At 40.0% G+C, this 22,066-nt stretch overlaps 2 protein-coding genes across 4 annotated transcripts; one reads left to right on the plus strand and one right to left on the minus strand.

Moving 5' to 3' along the window:
• Positions 1-1,509: 1,509 nt before the first annotated feature.
• Positions 1,510-8,848, minus strand: LOC124151474 (centromere protein K-like). 2 transcript variants are annotated; one of them, XM_046523962.2, is made up of 2 exons: positions 8,777-8,848; positions 1,510-6,892 (listed from the first exon to the last, which is right to left on the minus strand). In XM_046523962.2, exon 2 carries the CDS (start codon positions 6,865-6,867, stop codon positions 6,031-6,033), a length of 837 nt encoding a protein of 278 aa, XP_046379918.1. In that variant the 5' UTR covers positions 6,868-6,892; positions 8,777-8,848; the 3' UTR covers positions 1,510-6,030. The 2 variants fall into 2 exon arrangements, with proteins under 2 accessions (XP_046379918.1, XP_046379917.1); XM_046523961.2 differs by having other exon boundaries at positions 8,715-8,848.
• Positions 8,849-9,783: 935 nt separating this feature from the next.
• Positions 9,784-20,886, plus strand: LOC124151475 (prostaglandin reductase 2-like). 2 transcript variants are annotated; one of them, XM_048403306.1, is made up of 9 exons: positions 9,784-9,902; positions 12,377-12,501; positions 13,457-13,651; positions 14,431-14,601; positions 16,257-16,466; positions 17,221-17,342; positions 17,939-18,026; positions 19,876-19,968; positions 20,020-20,886. In XM_048403306.1, the coding sequence occupies exons 1-9, from the start codon at positions 9,857-9,859 to the stop codon at positions 20,032-20,034; spliced, it is 1,065 nt and encodes a 354-aa protein (XP_048259263.1). In that variant the 5' UTR covers positions 9,784-9,856; the 3' UTR covers positions 20,035-20,886. The 2 variants fall into 2 exon arrangements, with proteins under 2 accessions (XP_048259263.1, XP_046379919.2); XM_046523963.2 differs by having other exon boundaries at positions 19,876-20,886.
• The last annotated feature ends 1,180 nt before the right edge of the window (positions 20,887-22,066 follow it).

Here is a 22,066-nt window from a genome sequence, read left to right on the forward strand (position 1 = left end):
ACCATTAAAGCCAGATTTCAAATGCTACTGCTATCATCTTAGTTACGAAATCTTTCAGTGTAATAAACCACTGTGTAGAGGCCCACCGTAGTGAACCACTCAAGTTTGGTAACTGGTAAGCAACCTAGTTCGGAATTCCATCTACATTCCATATGAAATACGCCATTCGTGACCAACTCGTGTTATTCCGGGACAAGCCGAACTCGTGTTATTCCGGGACAAGCGGAATAGCGACTCGTGCCCCTATCATGGCCATTTTTGCGACCGGGTTCCGTCTTCGCCCAAACGGGCATACCTAAAACAATTGTCAACTCGTTGCGTAATTGTCCACATTTATTTCCCCATATATTATATATATTTCAGATGCAATTTAAAGCACATCGGGACATGCGGAATGATACAGTATGATTGAACACATTTAATTGTGCCTTGGTTATATTTTTAGATGCAAGACATATGCAAAATCAAAGTTTATTTCTGGGGGATTCTTTGACGAAGAACCTGAAATTATACGCGCATTCTGATTGGTTTGTCGTATTTTCACACATAACATTCATCGATAGGGGGACGAGTCTTCTTGCAGGTTACGGAAAGAGGCGAGTAGTGACGAATAGAAATACGCAGCTCTAGACAAATTATTTGTACAGTTGGGAGAACAAAAATTGGTTTTGCAAAATTTACAAGTAGGCAGCTGGTTACCAATGCGGATCAATCCAGATGTCAAGGTCAAAGTATACGAAAACCGCTGTTGGATCAAATTAAAAAATAAGTACGAGTTAATAGCAGATATGTGTATCTGCTTGTCTTTAGAGTCTGAGGTCCAACGAAATATCAGTAACTTTGATATCATTAATAAATGATTCATCCACTAATGACAGTACAATGACAATATCCACCTTCTTCTTACAACAATAAATCAATTAAGCGAAAATAACCAAATATATAAGCATCACAGTTGCAAAAGACTGTAAAAAAGTCAATCCGTGTGTCCAAGATATACAGGATAATCAGACGCTGGATCAATGCTTCTGCTTACTGCGGTTTCAACCATTTCTCGTGACCCCCGCCGTATTGTTTAATGACAAATATTATCTGGAATTCCAATGGTTGCACTACAAGTCACTAATGTTTGCATTCCTTCGGACTTTTCATATGGTTTAATAAAGATATAACTTCAGTGTATGCATGACCACATTGTTTAAGACATGTATCTGAATACGTTTTGCCAGGGCTGTGGTAAAACAATACCCAATCGGACATTTTGTACCCATCTCTTGAGTGAGTGAGTGAGTATGGTTTAACGCCGCTTTTAGCAATATTCCAGCAATATCACGACGGGGGACACCAGAAATGGGCTTCACACATTGTACCCATGTCGGGAATCGAGCCCAGGTCTTCGGCGTGACGAGCGAACGCATTAACCACTAGGCTACCTGACCGCCCCTGAAGAGCAGAGAGTGTCACATAATGAAAAGCATAGCTTTGCTATAATGTATAAAAACATGAAAACGGAATTAAATTGCTTTATTTCATTTACTTCATTTATCACAAGCAATGTTTGGAGTAAACACTCATATATACCAAGCATTCGATAAATAACATGTCGTAGTTAGGGTCATCACACCCTGAAGAGCAGTGAGCGAGTATGGTTTTACGCCGCTTTTAGCAATATTCCAGCAATATCACAGTGTGAAGCCAGAAATAGGCTTCACACATTGTACCCATGAGGAATGGAACCCGGGTCTTCGGCGTGACGAGCGAACGGATTAATCACTAGGCTACCTGACCGCCCTTGAAGAGCAGAGAGTGTCACATAATGATATGTTAAGTGATAACAAGCAATTGTATGGTTAACATTACTCGGAGGCGTCCCCGTGCTTGAAAGATGTGCTAATACCTGCAACAGTCGCAGATATAAATCAAGAGGTTGTCATCAGTACAGTTGCTTCATAACCTTACACAACTTACAATGCCAATCAAAGAATTTGCGGTCAAGCCATGTGATTCACGTTATAAAGAGTGAGCGAGTTGGGTTTAACGCCGCTTTTAACAGTATTAGTTATATCGCGGTGTGCCAGCTTAATGCGGGAGAAAAGCCCGAAGTGATGCAGGTCTCAGACGTTTACCACTTCGGTGAATCCTATGAGCACGGATATGGTGCTGACCAACCAAGAAACATAACCGGGGCGAACCAGGATTCGAACCCACAATCATAGGTTTCTGGTGTGCCCAGTGGACGCAACTCCGCACAGTGACTTGCGCCCTGGCGCCCGCCCGCGATGTTCGTGCTAAGGCAATCGTAGTAACATTTATACGATATCTGTAGCGCTAAAATCGTGAAACGGGACCCACAACACCAGCCTCATTGGTGACTAGCAAGAGAAGCAGAAACACAGGGACCTACCATATCCTAAAATTACCATGCATAAAAAGTATCTTGAATTGTGATTAGTCACTGTTTAACGTCGCACACACAAATATATCCCAGCTATATGGCGGCGGCCGTTAAATACTCGAGTCAGAACCATATAGCAATGATTATTCAACAGCCTTATTGAATAGGAAACATTACCACTGCATGAACTAGAGTGTGGTCGAGTTATCTCTCCTCCCAAACGAATATTACCAAATAGAAGTAACAAAAAACTTTCACTTTCGAAAGGAACCAAGTTTGGTTTTTTTAATTCAGAATGACAATGTTCATATGACAGTGTTCAATCTTAAGCATGTTAAGCATGTAAATCACAACCCTAAAAAAGCGTTGAAGATCATGGGAGTCCCTAGATTCAAATACTGCAATAAAAAACAACAACAATGGACCCCGCTTAATTTCAAACACTGACATTAATATCAACAATCACTCCCCATTGTATTTTTCATAACATATGACAGTGCTCGATACTAACACTGGTCCGAGTCCAGTATATTTTCTTAAGGACCAGTAAAACTAAACAAATGGTGGTCCAGTGGTATTTTGGGAAGGAACAAAGTAGGTTTGTATGACTTTGAAATTTGGATAGATCAAGTCTTAACTCGAAGCTCCATTGTGATTAGTAAGATCCAACAGGACCAGTTGATTTTTTTGTGCTGGTCCTTTGGACCAGTGACAAATTTTGGTCAGCGTCAAGTACTGATATACAGACAAACTTTTGTTTCTTTTCGGAACCCATAAGACATTATGACGAGTAACAAGGCCAGTCGTGTTCTTTCTGCCTTGGCAATGTACGAAACGGTTTGTTGGTTGGCAAGCAAAGAACAGGGCGAAGTGACTAGGAGTGTCAGCTATTGAACAAAACTCATACAAGGCTGAAACAAATCACAGAAGCAACTCGAAATCAACAAGATGATGCGCTTCATCCTGTATTGATATACATGTATTATGGATTGTTTCCAAAATTGTACTAATTATGTTCATTATCTTTACTTCAGCTGGTTCAACAAAACTCATACAAGGCTGAAACAAATCACAGAAGCAACTCGAAATCAACAAGATGATGCGCTTCATCCTGTATTGATATACATGTATTATGGATTGTTTCCAAAATTGTACTAATTATGTTCATTATCTTTACTTCAGCTGGTTCAACAAATCTGACACCAGTGAACAATATTGTGACAAGGATCTGCTCAATACACTGAGTCTGACTACCCATGTTTTAAGTTGGTTTGTTTGTTGATTAACGCTGCACTCAGCAATATTCCAGCTATATGACGGAGGTCTGTAAATAATCCAGTCTGGACCAGATAATCCAATGATTGACATCATGAGCATCGATCCACACGATTGGGATGTTTTAAGTAGTCACCTAGGTTTCTGGGGACACATACTAGTATTTGAACCCAGAATCCCCATAGGGGCATATTATATTGTGAACTTAGCATAGTAATATATATTGTATGATCACAAAATAATGTTTGTTTGTTTGTTTGTTTGTTGATTAACGCCGCACTCAGCATTATTCCAGCTATTTGACAGCAGTCTGTAAATAATCGAGTCTGGACCAGACAAGCCAGTGATTGACATCATGAGCATCGATCCACGTAATTGAGATACGATGACATGCATCATAAGTCTGACACGATCCGTTAGTCGCCTCTTTTGACAAGGATAGTCACCTCTTATGTCATGCATGGGTTGCCAAAGACCTATTCTACCCCGGATCTTCATGGGTGCACAAAATAGTGTCTTTGGTTTATCATACCTACACAAGTGTCAAGTAAATACCTTGTACAATTCAAAGCCCTATAATTTCTCACTCTATCATGCCTTAGCATTTATTAGTGAGTGAGTGAGTATGGTTTTATGCCGCTTTTAGCAATATTCCAGCAATATCTCAGCGGGCGACACCAGAAATGGGCTTCACACATTGTACCCATGTCGGGTATCGAACCCGGGTCTTCCGCATGACGAGCGAACTTTTAACCACTAGGCTACTTGACCGCCCCCTTACCATTTATTAAGTGTAAACAACAGAGTGGGAACATTTTCCAGGCAACAAACTGATTCTCTGAAAGTCTATCATAGTCTGTTGAGATTGTTTTTCATACAAATATACATTTATATATATGCCTTAGAACATTCATATGATGACGATAAACATTGCTTACAAACAATATATACACATACATAATTCTATACAGCTTCCTGGTATGACCAGGGACCTTTTCCCAAATGTCACATGAACAACACTATGACTGTCTCTCTTCTACTGTACTACTACATATAGTCTCAGCATAACATGATTAATGTAGGTGAGTACACATGGAAGAACTCAAAAGTAGAAAATGGCCTTGTGCTCTTAAAATTTGGATTTAGAATTAAAAATATTAATCTTATCATAGGGATACACCCAGGTAATTGGCAAAAAACACAATAACCACTATTAGGGAACATCCATTTGATTTCCAGTGGGGTAGGGGGAGAGAACTTAGTGAGTGAGTGAGTTTTTAACAGTATTCCAGTTATATCGCGGTGTGTCAGCTTAATGTAGGAGGAAAGCCCGAAGTGATGCAGGTCTCAGACATTTACCACTTCAGTGAAACCCACGAGCACTGGTATGGTGCTGACAAACCTAGAAACAGATTCGGGGCAAACCGGGATTCAAACCTACAATCATAGGTTTCTGGCATGCCCAAGGGATGCAACTCTGCACAGCGAATTGTGGCGCCTTAGACGACTGGGCCACCCGTGCCCCTGGAGTGAACTTAGAAGAGAGAGATTTTAAAAATAATGTTTTCAGAAATATGCCCGAATGAATGGTTTATTGGCAATGGTGAAATCAATGCATAATTTGTTTTGTGGAAAATACTCAGATGTCAAATTGTTTGGTGATATTAGTGACAATGAATAGATTGTTTGATTGTCCTCAGTAAATAAAAAGATTGTTGGATACAACTGGGGAAAAAATAGTTCTCAAAATAATCCCCATCCCCATAGAAATCAAATGTGCCTTTGGGCAATGCCCTCCCCCAGCTTATAAGAGAGTAATTTTCCTGCTGACTAACCAAAGTTTTATTGTTTAAAAGTTGGAAAACATTAGTTTTATAAGCCTTAGCAACAGGATCAGACTTGTTTCAAACAAAAACAATTAGCCAGAAGACTAGGAAAAAAATTTTGAAATGGGGCAAAACAGTTTTAAGGGTTTTGTCCATAAACCCCAATGTGACATATCTGGGAGTCAGCACAGCATCGCGGAGTGTTGAAATTCAAGATTATTGCACTCATACAGCAGATATGTACAAGTCTGAGTCATCCCGGTTTTATAGTGTAGGACAGTGACATACCATAGTTCACATGGACATCCCACTAAAACACAGTATACTCCAAACAAACCAGTCCTTATTTTACCCCCATATTTCCGAGCGCCAGATAGAGTGGCATCAAGTACCATCTTTTGGTATGTCAAGGCCAGGGCTAGAACCACCAAGCTTCCACTCTCTCGCAGACGTTCTATACAGTGTATCCACTAGAACACGGAGGTGGTCATCAGTACAAGGGTAATGCAAGGCCATCATCTTTTTACCACAACCTCATAAATGAAATGGAACAAGCTTGATTCTTTGGTCATCCTCAGGATGTCGAAGCACTATCTGACATCGCAACAAAAGTTCAATGTACGGTGGCCAGAATCGGTTAGTAATTATCACATAAGGGTCGTGTGGTTCGTCGATACACTTATTCATCAGTTCTTGAAGCACCACTTTAAACGGGACAAGATTTTCCATGGATATCTTCTTGTCACTCGATCGTAGTTTCTTCTTCCCAGCCTTTACCTCTTCAACACTTGGCAAAGGGAAATGTTCGTTGACAAAATGCACCAGCCTCTTTGTCAAACTCCTGTTCATTGTCTCCCCTTTCCGAATCTTTAAATCAAGTTCGGACATCACAGACGACATGGTGACCTCTTCCTCGTCATTGTTAGCAATACCCTCCAGCTTAATCTCCAGACAAGTATGAACCGCTTGCAATTGTCTCTGAATTTCTTCCTCACGGGATATTTGCTGAGTCAGCTCTTTTTTCTGACTGTTTACCAAGGTTAAAACTTCCTGCAGTTGGGATATACTCTTGGTAAGGTCCTTTCTCAGCACTTCTCTGAGGATGTCAGGATTTTCAGGTAAGATACTAGGCTTTGAGTTTTTTACAGTCTCAATCTCACCCTTCAATCGTTTCTCCTTTTCTTGCAAAATTGCTAAAAGGGGAGAAACATCATCTACAGTTTTGGGATCACTGGTTTTTGTAATCAATTCATGATTTGTCTTAACAGCCTCCCACTTCTCTTGACAGACTTGTTTCAGTTCTGCTACAGCTTTAGCTGTCGGCGATGTGCAATCCCCATCAGGAGTTTCCTCCCCTTGCAAACTTGCCATTTTCAGTGTTGTTGTAGGTTACATTCTGTTAAAAAAAAAGAAACAAACTGTCTTCAGGAAGAGAAGCAATATTCCAACAAAATAGATGCTCGGGAGACCCAGGTCTTCCCCAAGACAAGCAAACTGTCAGCCACTTGGCTATATGAATACTAGAGCTGGCAAAAAAGATCGATAATAGGACTTAACGAGCATGAGAAGATATATTAATGGTTATCGATATGAAATAGTTGTAATCTTTAATAACTTACATAAACTATTGTCATGAAATAAAGTTTGGATTTACCGAAACAGACTTGTTAGTGTCACTAATGTAAACTGTCGAAGAGGGAAAACAACTGTTTTTGTTATAACTCAAGTGTCCTCAACATGCTCAAAGTAATCTATGCATAAATGTGTCACTGCTCATAAGTGGCATGAAATATGTTGATTTCTTTTGGGATTTTCTTGCATATTTGCTCACAGTTACTTCTCCGATATTTATTGATAACTGTTGGATATTTAGTTAGCAATTATTGATATCTATAATCTATATTGACAGCCAGCCCTAATGGATACTATAAACAAATATTTACAAACTAGTAATATTCAAGATGTCAGTGCGAGTTGATCAACAAAAGGCAGGCATTTTTTCAAGAAGAAACACTATGTACATATTTACAACAGGTCTGTGTTTTTCTTTGAACAACCTAATTACATTGTTATAGATCTAACTGGTAATACATAATAACGGATGCATGATTCTTTCACACTCAAAAGCAGAGAGAGAGAGAGAGAGTTTGATTTTACGTTGCTTTAAGCAATATTCCTGCAATATCACGGCGGCGGACACCAGAAATGGGCTTCACACGTTGTACCCATGTCGGGAATCGAACCTGGGTCTTCGGCGTGACAAGCGAATGCTTTAACCACTGGGCTACAGTCCCTCAAAAGTAGAAACCAGCATACAGAAGAGCTGCTTAAACCTTGGGTCCTTATCCTGTTCCACTTATTTAAAACAGAGCTCCAGATAACTTTTTTAGCAATTGAGTTCTTACTCGAAGGGTTCTCTTTGAATTGGATTATTACATTTTTCATTGGGTAACCAATATTTTTTCATCTATTCATCACTGGGTTTTTCCCAAAATGAGCTAATATTTTAAAATCTCAAAACAAAATATAATAATGGTTTAGATGTAGATAAGGGTAACTAACTAAAGGCTTGACTCGGAGGTAAATTAGCTCATAATTGTGTTTCGGAAATTAGCTCTGTTGTGCGCATGCTGACAAAGAATCATTTGGTATTTACTCATGCTGTTTTTATACATTTGTGTTTTTCATTTAATGCATGCATTTCTGTACACAATTTAATTGAAAGTAATTGGGTTTTGAATATTTTTATGGGGTATTTTGCGCAAATACACAGCTTATCTGTAGCTCTGATTAAAAGATAATTAACATGTATTTGTGTAGTTTGCTCACATGTCATAGTTGGGATTCTGTTGAGTACAAAAACACTGATACACAGTTTGACTTGAGGTTGATGTCTACAGTGATGTCATCTTCCCGAGGCGAGAGTGTCCACTCGTCTATATCAAAGTAAACTATACTTTGATTGAGGATAGTTGATACTCTTGCCCCAGGACGATGCAGCAATGTATTCATAAAGTATTTTTTGCTTACATCCCACAATATAAAAGATATATGAAGAGACGAAATGAACCATTTTAGGTAAAACTTGTTCCAAAGGAAGGCATGGACTAGTAGCATATTATCGATGCAATGAGGTGAAACGACATACAACACGATTACATATGGCCTCATTTGCAGAGACAGGAGGATATTCGGTATTGTTACTGAATAAATGGTACCTTTATTAATGTAGGTGCACGAGCAACGACTTGGATATCATTGACAGCGACAAAACACTTACTACCAAGACATAATCAATAACCATCTTCTTTAGCTCGTTCCCGCCACCGGAAACGACAACGGTTTAACTACATTGCGGATTAACCGGATGTGAACTCCATTCATCGCTGTGCCGCGCCCGTTTCAAAGCTCCTGTTGGAAGTCACTACTACAAAAGCAATGCTCTGAGTTTGTGACTTCCAATAAAACGAACATGGAATATCGTTTTACTCCCTGTAACCTCATTTGTAATATGATTTTGGATAATTTACGTTTAGTTACGAAAATACGGGAGGTGCTGTTGTCAAAATATAAGCTCACGTCTTTAATGATTAGATCTACGACAAGACGTGAAAAACTTTTTTCAGGTCACTCGATCAGATGAAAATGTTATGTGACCAGAAATTACGGAAATGTTTTAGGACAACCTGCTTTTATATTTTGTTCTTGCTATGTTGAAATTTCAAGATACATAAGTTGAAATTTCAGTATAACAAGTTGAATGAAATTTCAAGAGCGATACTAAGCTTCACATAACACTAGTGACGTATTGAAGGGTATATAGTATACATATTTTGTTTGCTTATTGCACTGTTGAGGACAAATTGTGAACAAGCAGTAGTTGTGTACGGAAGCCCTTTAAAGCCACTTGTGTTTATTTACAAACTAATTTGAAGTTTCAAGATACTAAGTTGAAAATTTAAGATTCACCGTATGTGTCGTGAAATTTCAGCTTGCTATATTGAAAGTTCCAGTAATTAATTAAAAAAGAAAAGTGGCCCTAAAAGGATTCCGTAGTTGTGACAAAATGTCAACTTATTATCAATCTCAATAAAATCAGATCATAGTTCTCGCTACCGCTAAACAAAGCGCTAAGATCTGATTTTAATGAGATTGACTTATTATAATCTTCAAAGTTCAAGAAAAAAATTAATAAATCAAATATCCCTAAAAGTTTTCAGTAGAAAATACAAACACCATCAAGGCATCAAAATAATTTCAGTGGTATACAAAAACAAGTCGAGCTCCGGTGAGAGTTAACTCCCTTCGATCAGGTGCCAAAGTCCAACACAGTGACAGATGAAACTGGCCTGTTGGTACAATGCCTCAAGATGTCAATAAGAGAGTGTTTCTGAAATCTCGACCTGGTAATATATAGCAAGTTTATGAATAATGTGAATGATGTGATGTGTCATAAATCTAGTTGACAATAGTACACAGAAGTTTTTATGAAATTCTTTACTCAGAAATATATTCTCTATAGAAAAATAGGGTAACAATGTATTATACACAGTCAGATTTCCTTTGTTTTTCCAGCTCAGAAAGCAACATATACCTCCATATTATACAGATTATCCAACAACTGAAAAAAATATCCACCTTTTGAAATCTACAGAAAGACTTGCTATATTTAACATTGGTCTTTTCTTAACAGAAACTTTTACAATGAGAAATGAGAACAGTTATTTAATAATAATACCATTGTATGCAGGATATTTAAATATTCATATTATTGTATTGTGGGCCAATGGCCTTTATTACTGAATAAACTTGTCTGTATTATCAGAGACCATAAAAGAGATTTTATATAGATAGATAGAAATCTATTTATATGGTCTCTGGTATTATACACACAGATAGTTTTCCTTTGAAATTACAGTGTTGAATCTGTTATGGTTGCATCAACAGTAAATGGCATAAACATCAGGGTGTCTGTACTTTGTGGGCGTATATGTCAGTTTAAACATATTTTATTCAACTTTACCAGAGATCGATTGGTAAACGGGCCTAACTGCTTATTAAAATACAACTCCGAGTGTCATTTGTGTAGACATCAAAAGTTTAAGGTCAAGAAGCAACACAAATTATATAGCAAGAAGACCACACAAGTTACCAAAACTACAGCCATATTCACATAAGCTTAATATGCAGTCAAACTCAATGTACAAATCGACCTATTTTCTTTAATATTTTGGACAGATATAAGTATGTTGTTGTTGTTATCTCTGTGTTAAATTCCTGTTACTATACAATGCTGTTTTCAGATGAAAACCGGTTGTGTAGTAGATTCTGACCCATGAAGACCCGGGGTAGAATAGGTCTTCAGCAACTCATGCTTGCCGTAAAAGGCGACTATGCTTGTCGTAAGAGGCGACTAACAGGATCAGGTGGTCAGACTAGCTGATTTGGTTGATGCATGTTATTGTATCCCAATTGCGTGGATCGATGTTCATGATATCAATCACTGGATTGTCTGGTTCAGACACGATTTTTTTACAGACTTCCGTCATATATATATAGCTGGAATATTGCTGAGTGCTGCGTAAAACAACAAACAACAAAAAACAATAAGTAGAACAAGTGAAGTCGAGACTTCAAATAAAAATCACACTGACATGCTGCAATATTTTAAATATTTCTTTCTACTTAATGAGTATTAAGATCGCTTCACCCAATTCTTAAACAAGCATGAACAATTTTACAGTATTGAGTACTGTAATTTAAGTCAAAATATGTGCAATATTCCGAAGTATGCAATGCTTTTTAAACCAGCGTCCATGCTAGAATGCTTAACATCATCTTGTAACAGACTCCATAGGTGGTAGCTGGAGAAAGGATTTACAGCAAAGCGAAGTCTTGCAAAACATTTCTTGTAACTGCATACCATTTCTTAATGTGATTATCTACATCTGTCTGACTCAGAACAAGCTTACACAGATATTCTGGAGCAACATTGCTTATCATTTTGTAATATATATAGACAGTTTTTTATTTCTCTTACTTCCTATATGTGAAAATACACTACACCCATATCATTATATACACATACATTACGCAGTGCCATGTTTACACATCATAATAGAAAGCTGTGAAATAGGATAGACACCCTATTGTAAAATCCCATACACATTGTCTGGTTAGCCTGTATGTATTACCGGTAATGCCATGGTAGAGCTAATAATTGATCCTGTTCACACTTTAAGTTACCATAACCCCGTGATATAACTGGAATAATGTTAAAAGCAGCGTCAAACCCAACTCACTCACTTACTCACTCAATTAAGTGACCATACTTAGAGCAAATTTGTTTCACCAAAATTTTGTAAACTTTGAAATTTGTGTATGCTATCCCGAAACAAGTGTCTATAGGGCATTGCCAAGTACAAAGCCAGGGAAATTATGCCTGTCGATTAAATATTCGTAGCCACACTGATTTTTTAACATAGAAAGGGGGTTATTTGTGCATGTCTTCTGAGCATCTAAAGGGGCACGGCTGGCCCAGTCGTCTAAGGCGCCGCGATTCGTTATGCAGAGTTGCGTCCTTTGGGCACACAAGAAACCTATGATTGTGGTTTCGAATCCCGGTTTGCCCCGATTATATTTCAAGGTTTGTCAGCACCATACCCGTGCTCGTGGGTTTTACCGAAGTGGTAAACGTCTGAGACCTGCATTACTTTGGGCTTTCCTCCCACATCAAGCTGACATGCCGTGATATAACTGGAATACTGTTAAAAGCGGCGTTAAACCCAAATCACTCACTCAACCCTTGAGCTTTGGTCTCATGGTGTTTCGCATTCAGTTTCTAAAATCCCTTCTACTAAAACCTCCTGGTCCTTTTCAGGGGTGAATGGGGAACCTACTGATGACAACTTTGATGTAGAGGGCTGTGAGACTCCTTCATCAGACAAGCTCCAGGACGGAGAGGCTCTGGTCAAAACCCTCTACCTCTCTGTCGACCCAGCGTTTGTAAGCATGTCATATACACACAGCTACAGATAAGCAGCGTATTTGCGTAAAATACCCCACCCCCAAATATTCAAAGCCCAATTACTTTCAATTAACTTGCGTACAGAAATGCATGCATTAAATGTAAAGCTCAAATGTATCAACACAGCATGCGTAAATACCCAATGAGCTTTTCCAGCATACGTTCAAAGAAGCTAATTTCTGAAACATGATTACGGGATAATTTACCTTTTGAGTCAAGCGCGTATATATTTAGGACAGTTATATACATCTAAAACATGTTTTCATTTTATTGAAATCTAAAAATGTTCACTAATTTTTAGAAAAAATGCAATAGAGTGATGAATAGATGAGTGAAAAAATATTGGTTACCCAATGAAAAATGTAATGACCCAATTAAAATAGAAACCCTAGAGTAAAAACTCATTTGCTCAAATAGTTATCTGGAGCTCTGTATAAGCAAGGAGAAACTTTTTTCATGAAACTCATGTTGTGTCCCTTGCTCGTATTATTCTTATAACACATTTTTACCTGGACATGATGGAGTATATTGTCATGTCAAGTTCACTGCCCATGGTCAGAAACAATGACATAGAGGGGAATGTCCGAGTAACTCTCCATTCCTTAAAAATAATGGAGCAGAGGCCCTGCATAATGGTGCTCACGTTATTTGATGCACTTATCGCGGTAAGACCCATTTTATTACAATATTGATTGTCTTGACTGGGCAGCGCCATTTTGTTTGAAGCAAATATCAAGTGATTTGAGAGGTGGAATCTGATTGGTCAGTAGGAGGGACACGGAAGGGACATAACTCGTAATAGCCACTGGTGGCGCTACGATCGAGCCACGAAATTCCAGTCTAGTTCGGCCAGGGTGGAAACTGGATTTTTATAGTCCATGAACTCCCTTGCCTTGGGAAGTTGATTGACGACCTACTCACTTAATTTTTCAGAGATGTTGTCTAAATGAGGACACAGGGGCAGAGTATTTGACTCCCCTGCAGATCGGAGACACCGTGCACTGGCTAGGTATCGGCGTTGTGACGGCAAGCAAGGACGAGGGCCTCAAGCAAGGGGACTATGTTACATCAAACTTTGACTGGCCATGGACGAATGTCTTTGTCAAGGCAGCTAGCCAGCTGAAAAAGGTACCTATGTTAATGAATGGTTGCACCTGGATTATTTTGTTTGAAGGAGCAAAATACTCCGACTTGAGACCTACTGGTTTCATAGGTTACATTATTGCCTCCTCTGAGGACTTATATTCATGTGTTATGGGCAGGGGAGGAGCATTGGTCTTTGGACTGTTTCAAATTTTGTTGACGCCCAGTCATTGTAGGTAACATTTTTTCATCGTCGCCTCGCCGACCAAATTACATGTAACATTGTTTGAAAGGCCGCCTCCACCAACCCAAATACATGTAACATTTTTCAATGAGCGCCTCCCCCAACCTAAATACATGTAACTTTTTTTATGGCCGCCTCCCCCGACCAAATTACATGTAACATTTTTTCAATGGCAGCCACCCCTGACCAAAATATATGTAACATTTTTTCATGGCCACCAACCACTACCCTAATAAATGTACCATTTTTTTCAAGGTTGCCTCCCTCGACAAAAGAACAAGTAACATTTTTCAACGGACGCCTCCCCCGACCAAAATACATGTTACATTTGTTTGAGTGCACACTGATCCATTGTCTGGACTAATAATAATATAGCGCCATGAGCAGTCACTTGAGTGAATTTTGGCTCGTCCCTAACGAAGCTATCGTAGCAAATTGGTCCAAGGTACTTATCATAATTGAATGGGGATATAATACTCTGGATTATGGAAGATGGGTCACATGAAGCTTCTAGTATTTGGGTATTGTTGTGATTTTTTTATATGCACCAGGAATATGTTTGAACCTTTTCTATTAAAAGCTGCCAAAAGAAAGTGTCCAAGATCGTCCATCTCTGGCACTGAGTGCACTTGGCGTAACTGGTCTCACGGCTTACCTTGGAATCAAGGTGAAAGGTCATGTGTCCCCAGCAGCCAATCAGACGATGGTCATCAGTGCCGCAGCAGGATCAACAGGGTCGCTTGCTGGACAGGTCAGTTTGATATGCCGTGCAGGCCTTTATCCCCTCAGAGGTCACTTATAAATGATGGGAGGGACTTTTCAGTGATCACAGCCCCACGGTGAGCTGAACAGTAAGTGACCCAATATGTGGGGGTATGATATTACACTATCACAACCAGCTCAGAACAGAGCTGAACTCAGTTTGAGGAGATTGGTTGGACACAGCTGATGTCAGTTTGAGGGATTGATTAGACAGAGCTGATTTCAGTTTAAAGGATTGATTGGACAGTGCTGATCCCAGTTTAAGGGATTGGTTGGACAGAGCTGATCCCAGTTGAAAAGATTGGTTGGACAGAGCTGATCTTCCCAGTTTGAGGGGATTGGTTGGACAAAGTTGATCTCAGTTTGAGGGGATTGGTTGGGCAGAGCTGATCTCTGGTTGAGGGGATTGGTTGGACATAGCTGATGTTAGTTTAGGGATTGATTGGTCAGAGCTAATGTCAGTTTGAGGGATTGATTGACCAGAGCTGATCTTTGGTTGAGGGGATTGGTTGGACATAGCTGATGTTAGTTTTAGGGATTGATTGGTCAGAGCTGATGTCAGTTTGAGGGATTGATTGGACAGAGCTGATCTCTGGTTGAGAGTATTGAGTGGATAGAGCTGATGTCAGTTTAAGGGGATTGATTGGACAGAGCTGATCTCAGTTTAAGGGGATCTGTTGGACATAGCTGATGTCAGTTTGAGGGGATTTGTTGGACAGAGCTGATCTTCCCAGAAGTATATAATATATTTTAACAAGTGTATCGTCTTGTATTGATACAGAAACAAAAAGTATTGTGTATCGTATTGTCGCATGAAAACTCACGATGCATCGGTGCACCGTTTCATCCCTACTGGGTTCCTAACTAAGCCATGTAAACAGCACACACGTCAGAAGTACCATTTGAACAGTACAAATATATATCATTTGGGCCCCAATATGTATTGCAATATGTATCGTGATGCAGCTCTCTTTATTTGGACATATTGCAATACAATTTATGTGCTGATACGCAAACCCTAGTATAAATGGTACCGTATATAACCATAGATAAGTCAGATTTTGAGGACCAGAAAAAAGTTCTGTAGCAAGGGGTCTGCCTATGTAAAGGTTTCACTTTCATCAAATTTTTTTCTGTTGGTCAAAAAACTAAATCGTATCGCTTCAGGTGAATGAACAACAGCTTATGTACCACACATAACATTTTGATACAGATTTCATGGACCATGTTAATACCTCAGCTTAACTATGTTTTGTTTATTTGTTGTTAAACGCTGCACTGAGCAATATTCCAGCTATATGACGGCGGTCTGTAAATAATCAAGTCTAGACCAGACAAACCAGTGATTGACATGATGAGCATTGAACCACATAATTGGGATACGACAACATGCATCAACCAAGTCAGTGAGCCTGACCACCCGATCCCGTTAGTCGCCTCTTACAACAAGCATAGTCGCCTTTTTCAGCAAGCATGGGTTGAAGACCTATTGTACCCAGCACCTTCAGGGGTCCAGCTAAACTATGAGGTCGGCTTATCTACGGTCATATACGGTACTGAAGATATTGTGCTGCAGTCAGATGGTACATGTATATTAATGTACAAGCACATGCCCCCTTGTGAAGATGTTCATGTGTGCTGCAGATAGCACGGGCTGAGGGGTGCAAGCGTGTGGTTGGTATCTGCGGCAGCAAGGAGAAGTGTGAGTATCTCACATCCCAACTGGGTTTTGATGCTGCCGTAAATTACAAGACGGAGGATGTTAGTGATAGACTGAAGGAGGCCTGTCCTGACGGTGTAGACGTGTACTTCGACAACGTCGGCGGTGACATCAGCGACAAAGTCATACAGCAGGTGAGTAGGAGACTTCAGTGCTCTGTTACGGACCCTGAATATGGTGTATAAACCAACTTACTCACCAGTTTTCAACTACATGTACCATTAATTAAGATATAAACGACGAGTGGAAGTTCTTTAACGTACTGTAAAACACTGCAGGGAGAATAAACCATGAGGGGCGCAGCTGTGTTTTATTGTACGATAAACAACGACCACGAGTCGTTTATTTCTTATATGAGATATCAACATCATGTACAGCCTATTTAAGGATGTTGATATAATGTACAAGTTTTAAAGGTACTTACCCTAATTTTGATAATGATGACTCCCTGAATAGAATCAAACCTTGGAAATGTTGGACAAGTCCATTTTACGAACAGGTGGGTTAAGTTTGGTATTCCTGCATATTCTCACAATCTTCACGTTGATCATCTGTACCTTTTCTCCTAATACCGATTGTCACATCTCTTTAACATTTGGATGCGATCGTTCAGCCACTGCATTTATTTACAAGGCATAGCTACATCTATGGGGAACAACTTACTTGACACTTCCCTCTCCAAAAAAATGTTGTCAAATATATGACATCATCAAGATGCAAGCACATTTTCAAATCTCCAGAAATGACGTCAGGATAGAACGTGAAATAAACCATGCTTCGGTCTTCATTGTTCTTTGCAATTTATTGTGTAGCTATTGTATGTAGTTTATGTGCACATGGTATGAAAGAAGACATTCAATATTGTCCCACTGTGGTGTCCACGTCCAGATGAACCGGGACTCCCATGTGATCCTGTGTGGTCAGATCGCTGTGTACAACAAGGACGTCCCCTACCCCCCACCCATCCCAGCACCCACCCAGCAAACCCTGGCGGAGAGGAACATTACCAGGTGGGTGTCTCAAGTTTGTTTGTTTGTTTATTTGTTGTTTAACGCCCCACTCAGCAATATTCCAGCTATATAACGGCGGTCTGTAAATAATCAAGACCAGACAATCCAGTGACTGACATCATGAGCGTCAATCCACACAATTGGGAAATGATGACATGCATCAACCAAGTCAGCAAGCCTGACCACCCGATCCCGTTAGTCGCCGCATACGACAAGCATAGTCACCTTTATGGCAAGCATGGGTTGCTGAAGACCTATTCTACCCCAGATCTTCATGGGTCGGGCATTTCAAGTAATGTTTTTGCTGTCTGAGTGTGTTGGTATTGTTGATAGTGGCTGAATTATGTCTTGAATGATGACAACTGTTGCTGAATTATGTCTGGAATGCTGACAACTGTTGCTGAATTATGTCTGGAATGTTGACAGTGTCTGAATTGTTTGGAATGCTGACAGTGTCTGAAATGTGTCTGGGTAGGGTATTCAAAGGAATTAAGTATGGTTTTGAGGAAGACGCTCTCACATTGTTGTGAAGCATTACAGCAAGTTCACACAGAGGCTCTTTAAACATTACACACAATTGTGTTTCTGTCTGGCAGAGATCGCTTCCTTGTACTGAACTATGCGGACCAGTTTGATGAAGCCCTGCTGACTCTAGCCGGCATGATGCAACAAGGGAAGCTGCAGGTGATGTAGATACTGTGACAGATTCACACCTTATGTCAACTTAGTAGCAAAATTGTTAGGAAAATATACATTCATGTGGTATAAAACTATATCGTACATCTGGAAAATTTTGCGAGCAGGAAAGTACTGTGAAAACTGCAAGTGACATGCACTCGCAATAGTTTTAGGTTGTAGCTATTTTGGCAGACCGACAACAAACAAAAACATTTATGGAAGCATGTTTCGTTAAGTCATTTCAACACATTGTCGAAGCAGCTGTAAAAGGTAACAAATGTTATATTTGGTATAACACTGTCTTAGTAAAGTACAGATTCTGGTACGTTTTGGGTTGAGCCCCATCCAGGATTCGAACCCACACTCCCAGAATGAGGCACCTAATTGCCAGCACACAAAGTCAGCGATCCTACTAAGCCAACGAGGCATCCACAAAAATGAAAGTTCAACAACTGGTAGTCAAGATCACGAACTTTGTGTACCCCTCTGACAAGTGTAAAGTGTCCCCTAGAATCTGTAATTTAGTAAGAAAGTGTTATCCCAAATATAACCTTTGTTACATTTGACTGCTTTCTTAATGACTTTGTGTATTCACAGCCATAAAATGATTAAATAAATATTCCTTCACGTTCTGTTTCATTATTACCCCTTATCACTCGGTGCCTATAGTCTAATCAGGAAAGTTCACTAACCTGCATCATCCCGTCACTTTCCCTACTTCCCAGTTCGCCCCAATTATGTTTCTAGGTTTGTCAGCACCATACCCGTGCTCGTGGGTTTCCCCGAAGTGGTAAACGTCTAAGACCTGCATCACTTCGGGTTTTCCTCCCACATTAAGCTGACACGCTGTGATGTGAGTGGAATACTGTTAAAAGCGGTGTTAAACCAATCTCACTCTTTCCTTATTTATCACCGAGTAGTCCAGACATACGCCAGCCTTATAAAACTACGGTCAAATAAACATGCTACTCCAACCTTCTGTGTCAACTACAACACATTCATGTAAAGTTGACTCACTTAGCTACCTTTTCATCACAAGCTTTTTATCCTGTTTGGATCACTTCCTACTTCAGTAAAAGGTGACTATGCTTGTCATAAAAGGCGACTAACGGGATCCGATGGTCAGACTCGCTGACTTGGTTGATGCATGTCATCGATCCCAAATGCATGGATTGATGCTCATGATATCAATCACTGGATTGTCTGGTCCAGACTCGATTATTTACAACCGCCATCATATAGCTGGAATATTGCTGAGTGCGGCGTTAAACAACAAACCAATTAACAAACATATCACTACCTACTTGTCCAACAGCTGGCCAAGGGTTAATACCGTTTGTTTTTGTTTAAGCAATATGCAGCATCCTGCATTAGTTTATTTTAGAATATAAAAGAAACAATTGATTAAAGAATGAGCACTGTATGTTATATTGTCTTATTTGTCCAATTTCACTTTTAACGTTTCCATTTACATAGTTCACAGTCCAACTAGATGGGAAACAATATTGTTATTATCATACCCTGCTTTCTGGCAAGAAGTTGTCTCTTCTCCCTCTCAAGGGCATAGTCTAGGTTTCGATATTTCTTCTTCTTGTGTGGCATCAAACTACCTGGATTAGTTTCTCAATGAATTTGTACATATTTGGATGCCACCCCTATTTTAGCCTCCGCTAAGGGGATTCCCCTCAGTGGCAGAATTTTTTGTTTGGGTGACAATTTCATCTGTCGTTTTTTATCATCCATTTTACGGCATTTCCCTTTTTCAAATTTAGTTTAGTCTTCTGCAAAGTTGCTATGTTCACTTTACTTGCCATTTCAGATTCCATGTAACTTTGGTGATGTACTTATGTTTCAGGTTCGAGAGACCGTAATGGAAGGCATTGAGAATGCAGGGAAAGCCTTCGTGTCCATGATGAAGGGTGGGAACATAGGGAAACAAGTGGTGAAGGTGGCAGATGTGTGAAGGGGGCAGACGTGTGATGGAAGCAGACGTGTGAAGGTGGCAGACGTGTGAAGGTGGCAGACGTGTGAAGGTGGCAGACGTGTGAAGGGGCAGACATGTGAAGGTGGCAGACGTGTGAAGGTGGCAGACGTGTGAAGGGGCAGACATGTGAAGGTGGCAGACGTGTGAAGGGGGCAGACATGTGAAGGTGGCAGACGTGTGATGGAAGCAGACGTGTGAAGGTGGCAGACATGTGATGGAAGCAGACGTGTGAAGGGGGCAGACGTGTGAAGGAAGCATACGTGTAAAGGAAGCAGACATGTGATGGAAGCAGACGTGTGAAGGGGGGCAGACGTGTGATGGAAGCAGATGTGTGATGGGAGCAGACGTGTGAACGAAGCAGACGTGTGAAGGTGGCAGACGTGTGATGGAGGCAGACGTGTGAAGGAGGCAGACGTGTGATGGAAGCAGACGTGTGATGGAAGCAGACGTGTGAAGGGGGCAGATGTGTGAAGGGGGCAGATGTGTGATAGGAGCAGACGTGTGATAGGAGCAGACGTGTGATGGAAGCAGACGTGTGATGGAAGCAGACGTGTGAAGGTGGCAGACGTGTGATGGAAGCAGACGTGTGAAGGTGACAGATGTGTGAAGGAAGCAGATGTGTGAAAGTGGCAGATGTGTGAAAATGATAGATGTGTGAAGGGGACTTTGTGTGCAGACAGACTTTGACCTTCACATTGTGTAAATTCCATCCCTGACGTGTATGATGAACATCCTCATTTATTGTCATCATCAGCATCAACAATAAATCATATTCCCAGTCACATCAGTGATCAAGACATGCGTTTGTGTTTGATACAAGTTTTCCTTCTTAAATTGACATGTATGTAACCTCTGCTTACTCTCATTGTGCGTATTTCTCCTGAAAATAAAAGACATTACTTGTATAACCTGACTGGAAATTAACATAGCTGAAGACTGAGCAGGACAGCAATGTATCACCTCTTAATTCCTTCCACTCTCTCACTGATCAAATTCCTGTCACTTTGAAATGTCAACTATTATGAAAATGATGATGTAACATTTTCTCATTCTTTATCTTTCTTCGACCTCCTCCGTGGTCTAGTGGTAGAGCGTCCGCCCGGAGAGGGGAATGTCCGGGGTTCGGTCCCCGGCTGTGTCATACCAAAAGACGTTAAAAGATGGTACTTGTTGTTACCCTGTCTGGCGCTCGGCATTAAAGGGCTAAAACAAGGACTGGTCGGCTCGGAGTCAGTATACTGTGTCTGAGTGGGGTATCCATGTTAAACTGCGGCATGATATATATTAAATCGGCATCAGTCCGGACTAGTACAAGCAGCCACACACACACACGTGCATGCACGTCGCTATATAAGCGCATTAATCTTGGACGCGACGTTAAACCCAATTTCCCCTCACCTTATCTTTATTCATAAAGTAGTGGAGGCCAAAGGCCCATTCTACAGTTACATCAATGCTTGAGAGAGTAACAGCATATATACATCTGTACATCGATATACATTGTTCACCCAAATGGTTGCATTGACTTTATACAAACGTTGCAAGATCTTTAACAGTTTCTGGATTTGTTTAAGACATTTGTAAGTTAAATTTATGTAATGGTGGATATAAGTAGTATTTTGTTGGTATATACACACTCCTGAGATTGTCAAAAACAACACAAAAGTACAAGATGGTATTCATCCTCTATGTATCTTAGTTTGCATACAAGCCATATTCTATCTGATTTTACTTCTTGAACATATCTACCAGTTTCAGTTCGGAGCTGGTGTGAAGAACATCGAAGTTGAGTCATTTTGTCATACGTCAGTATTTTCGAATTGTTTGATAGGTATTACTGGATGACAAAGTAGACAATTTATGGATAACAACTTCTTTATTTACTGTAAAGGCGACGTTTTGGTATGAATCCTTATACCTTTGTCAAGTAATCCTTGTTTGACAAAGGTAGAAGGATCTATACCGAAATGTTGCCTTTACAGTAAACAAAGAAGTTGTTATCCATAAATTGTGTCTGCTTTGTCATCTGTATTCTCATGTCATACAGAAAACTGCACATATT

The sequence above is a fragment of the Haliotis rufescens genome, unplaced genomic scaffold (assembly GCF_023055435.1).
Source record: "Haliotis rufescens isolate VD_foot unplaced genomic scaffold, xgHalRufe1.0.p SCAF_3, whole genome shotgun sequence".
Lineage (NCBI taxonomy): Eukaryota > Metazoa > Mollusca > Gastropoda > Lepetellida > Haliotidae > Haliotis > Haliotis rufescens.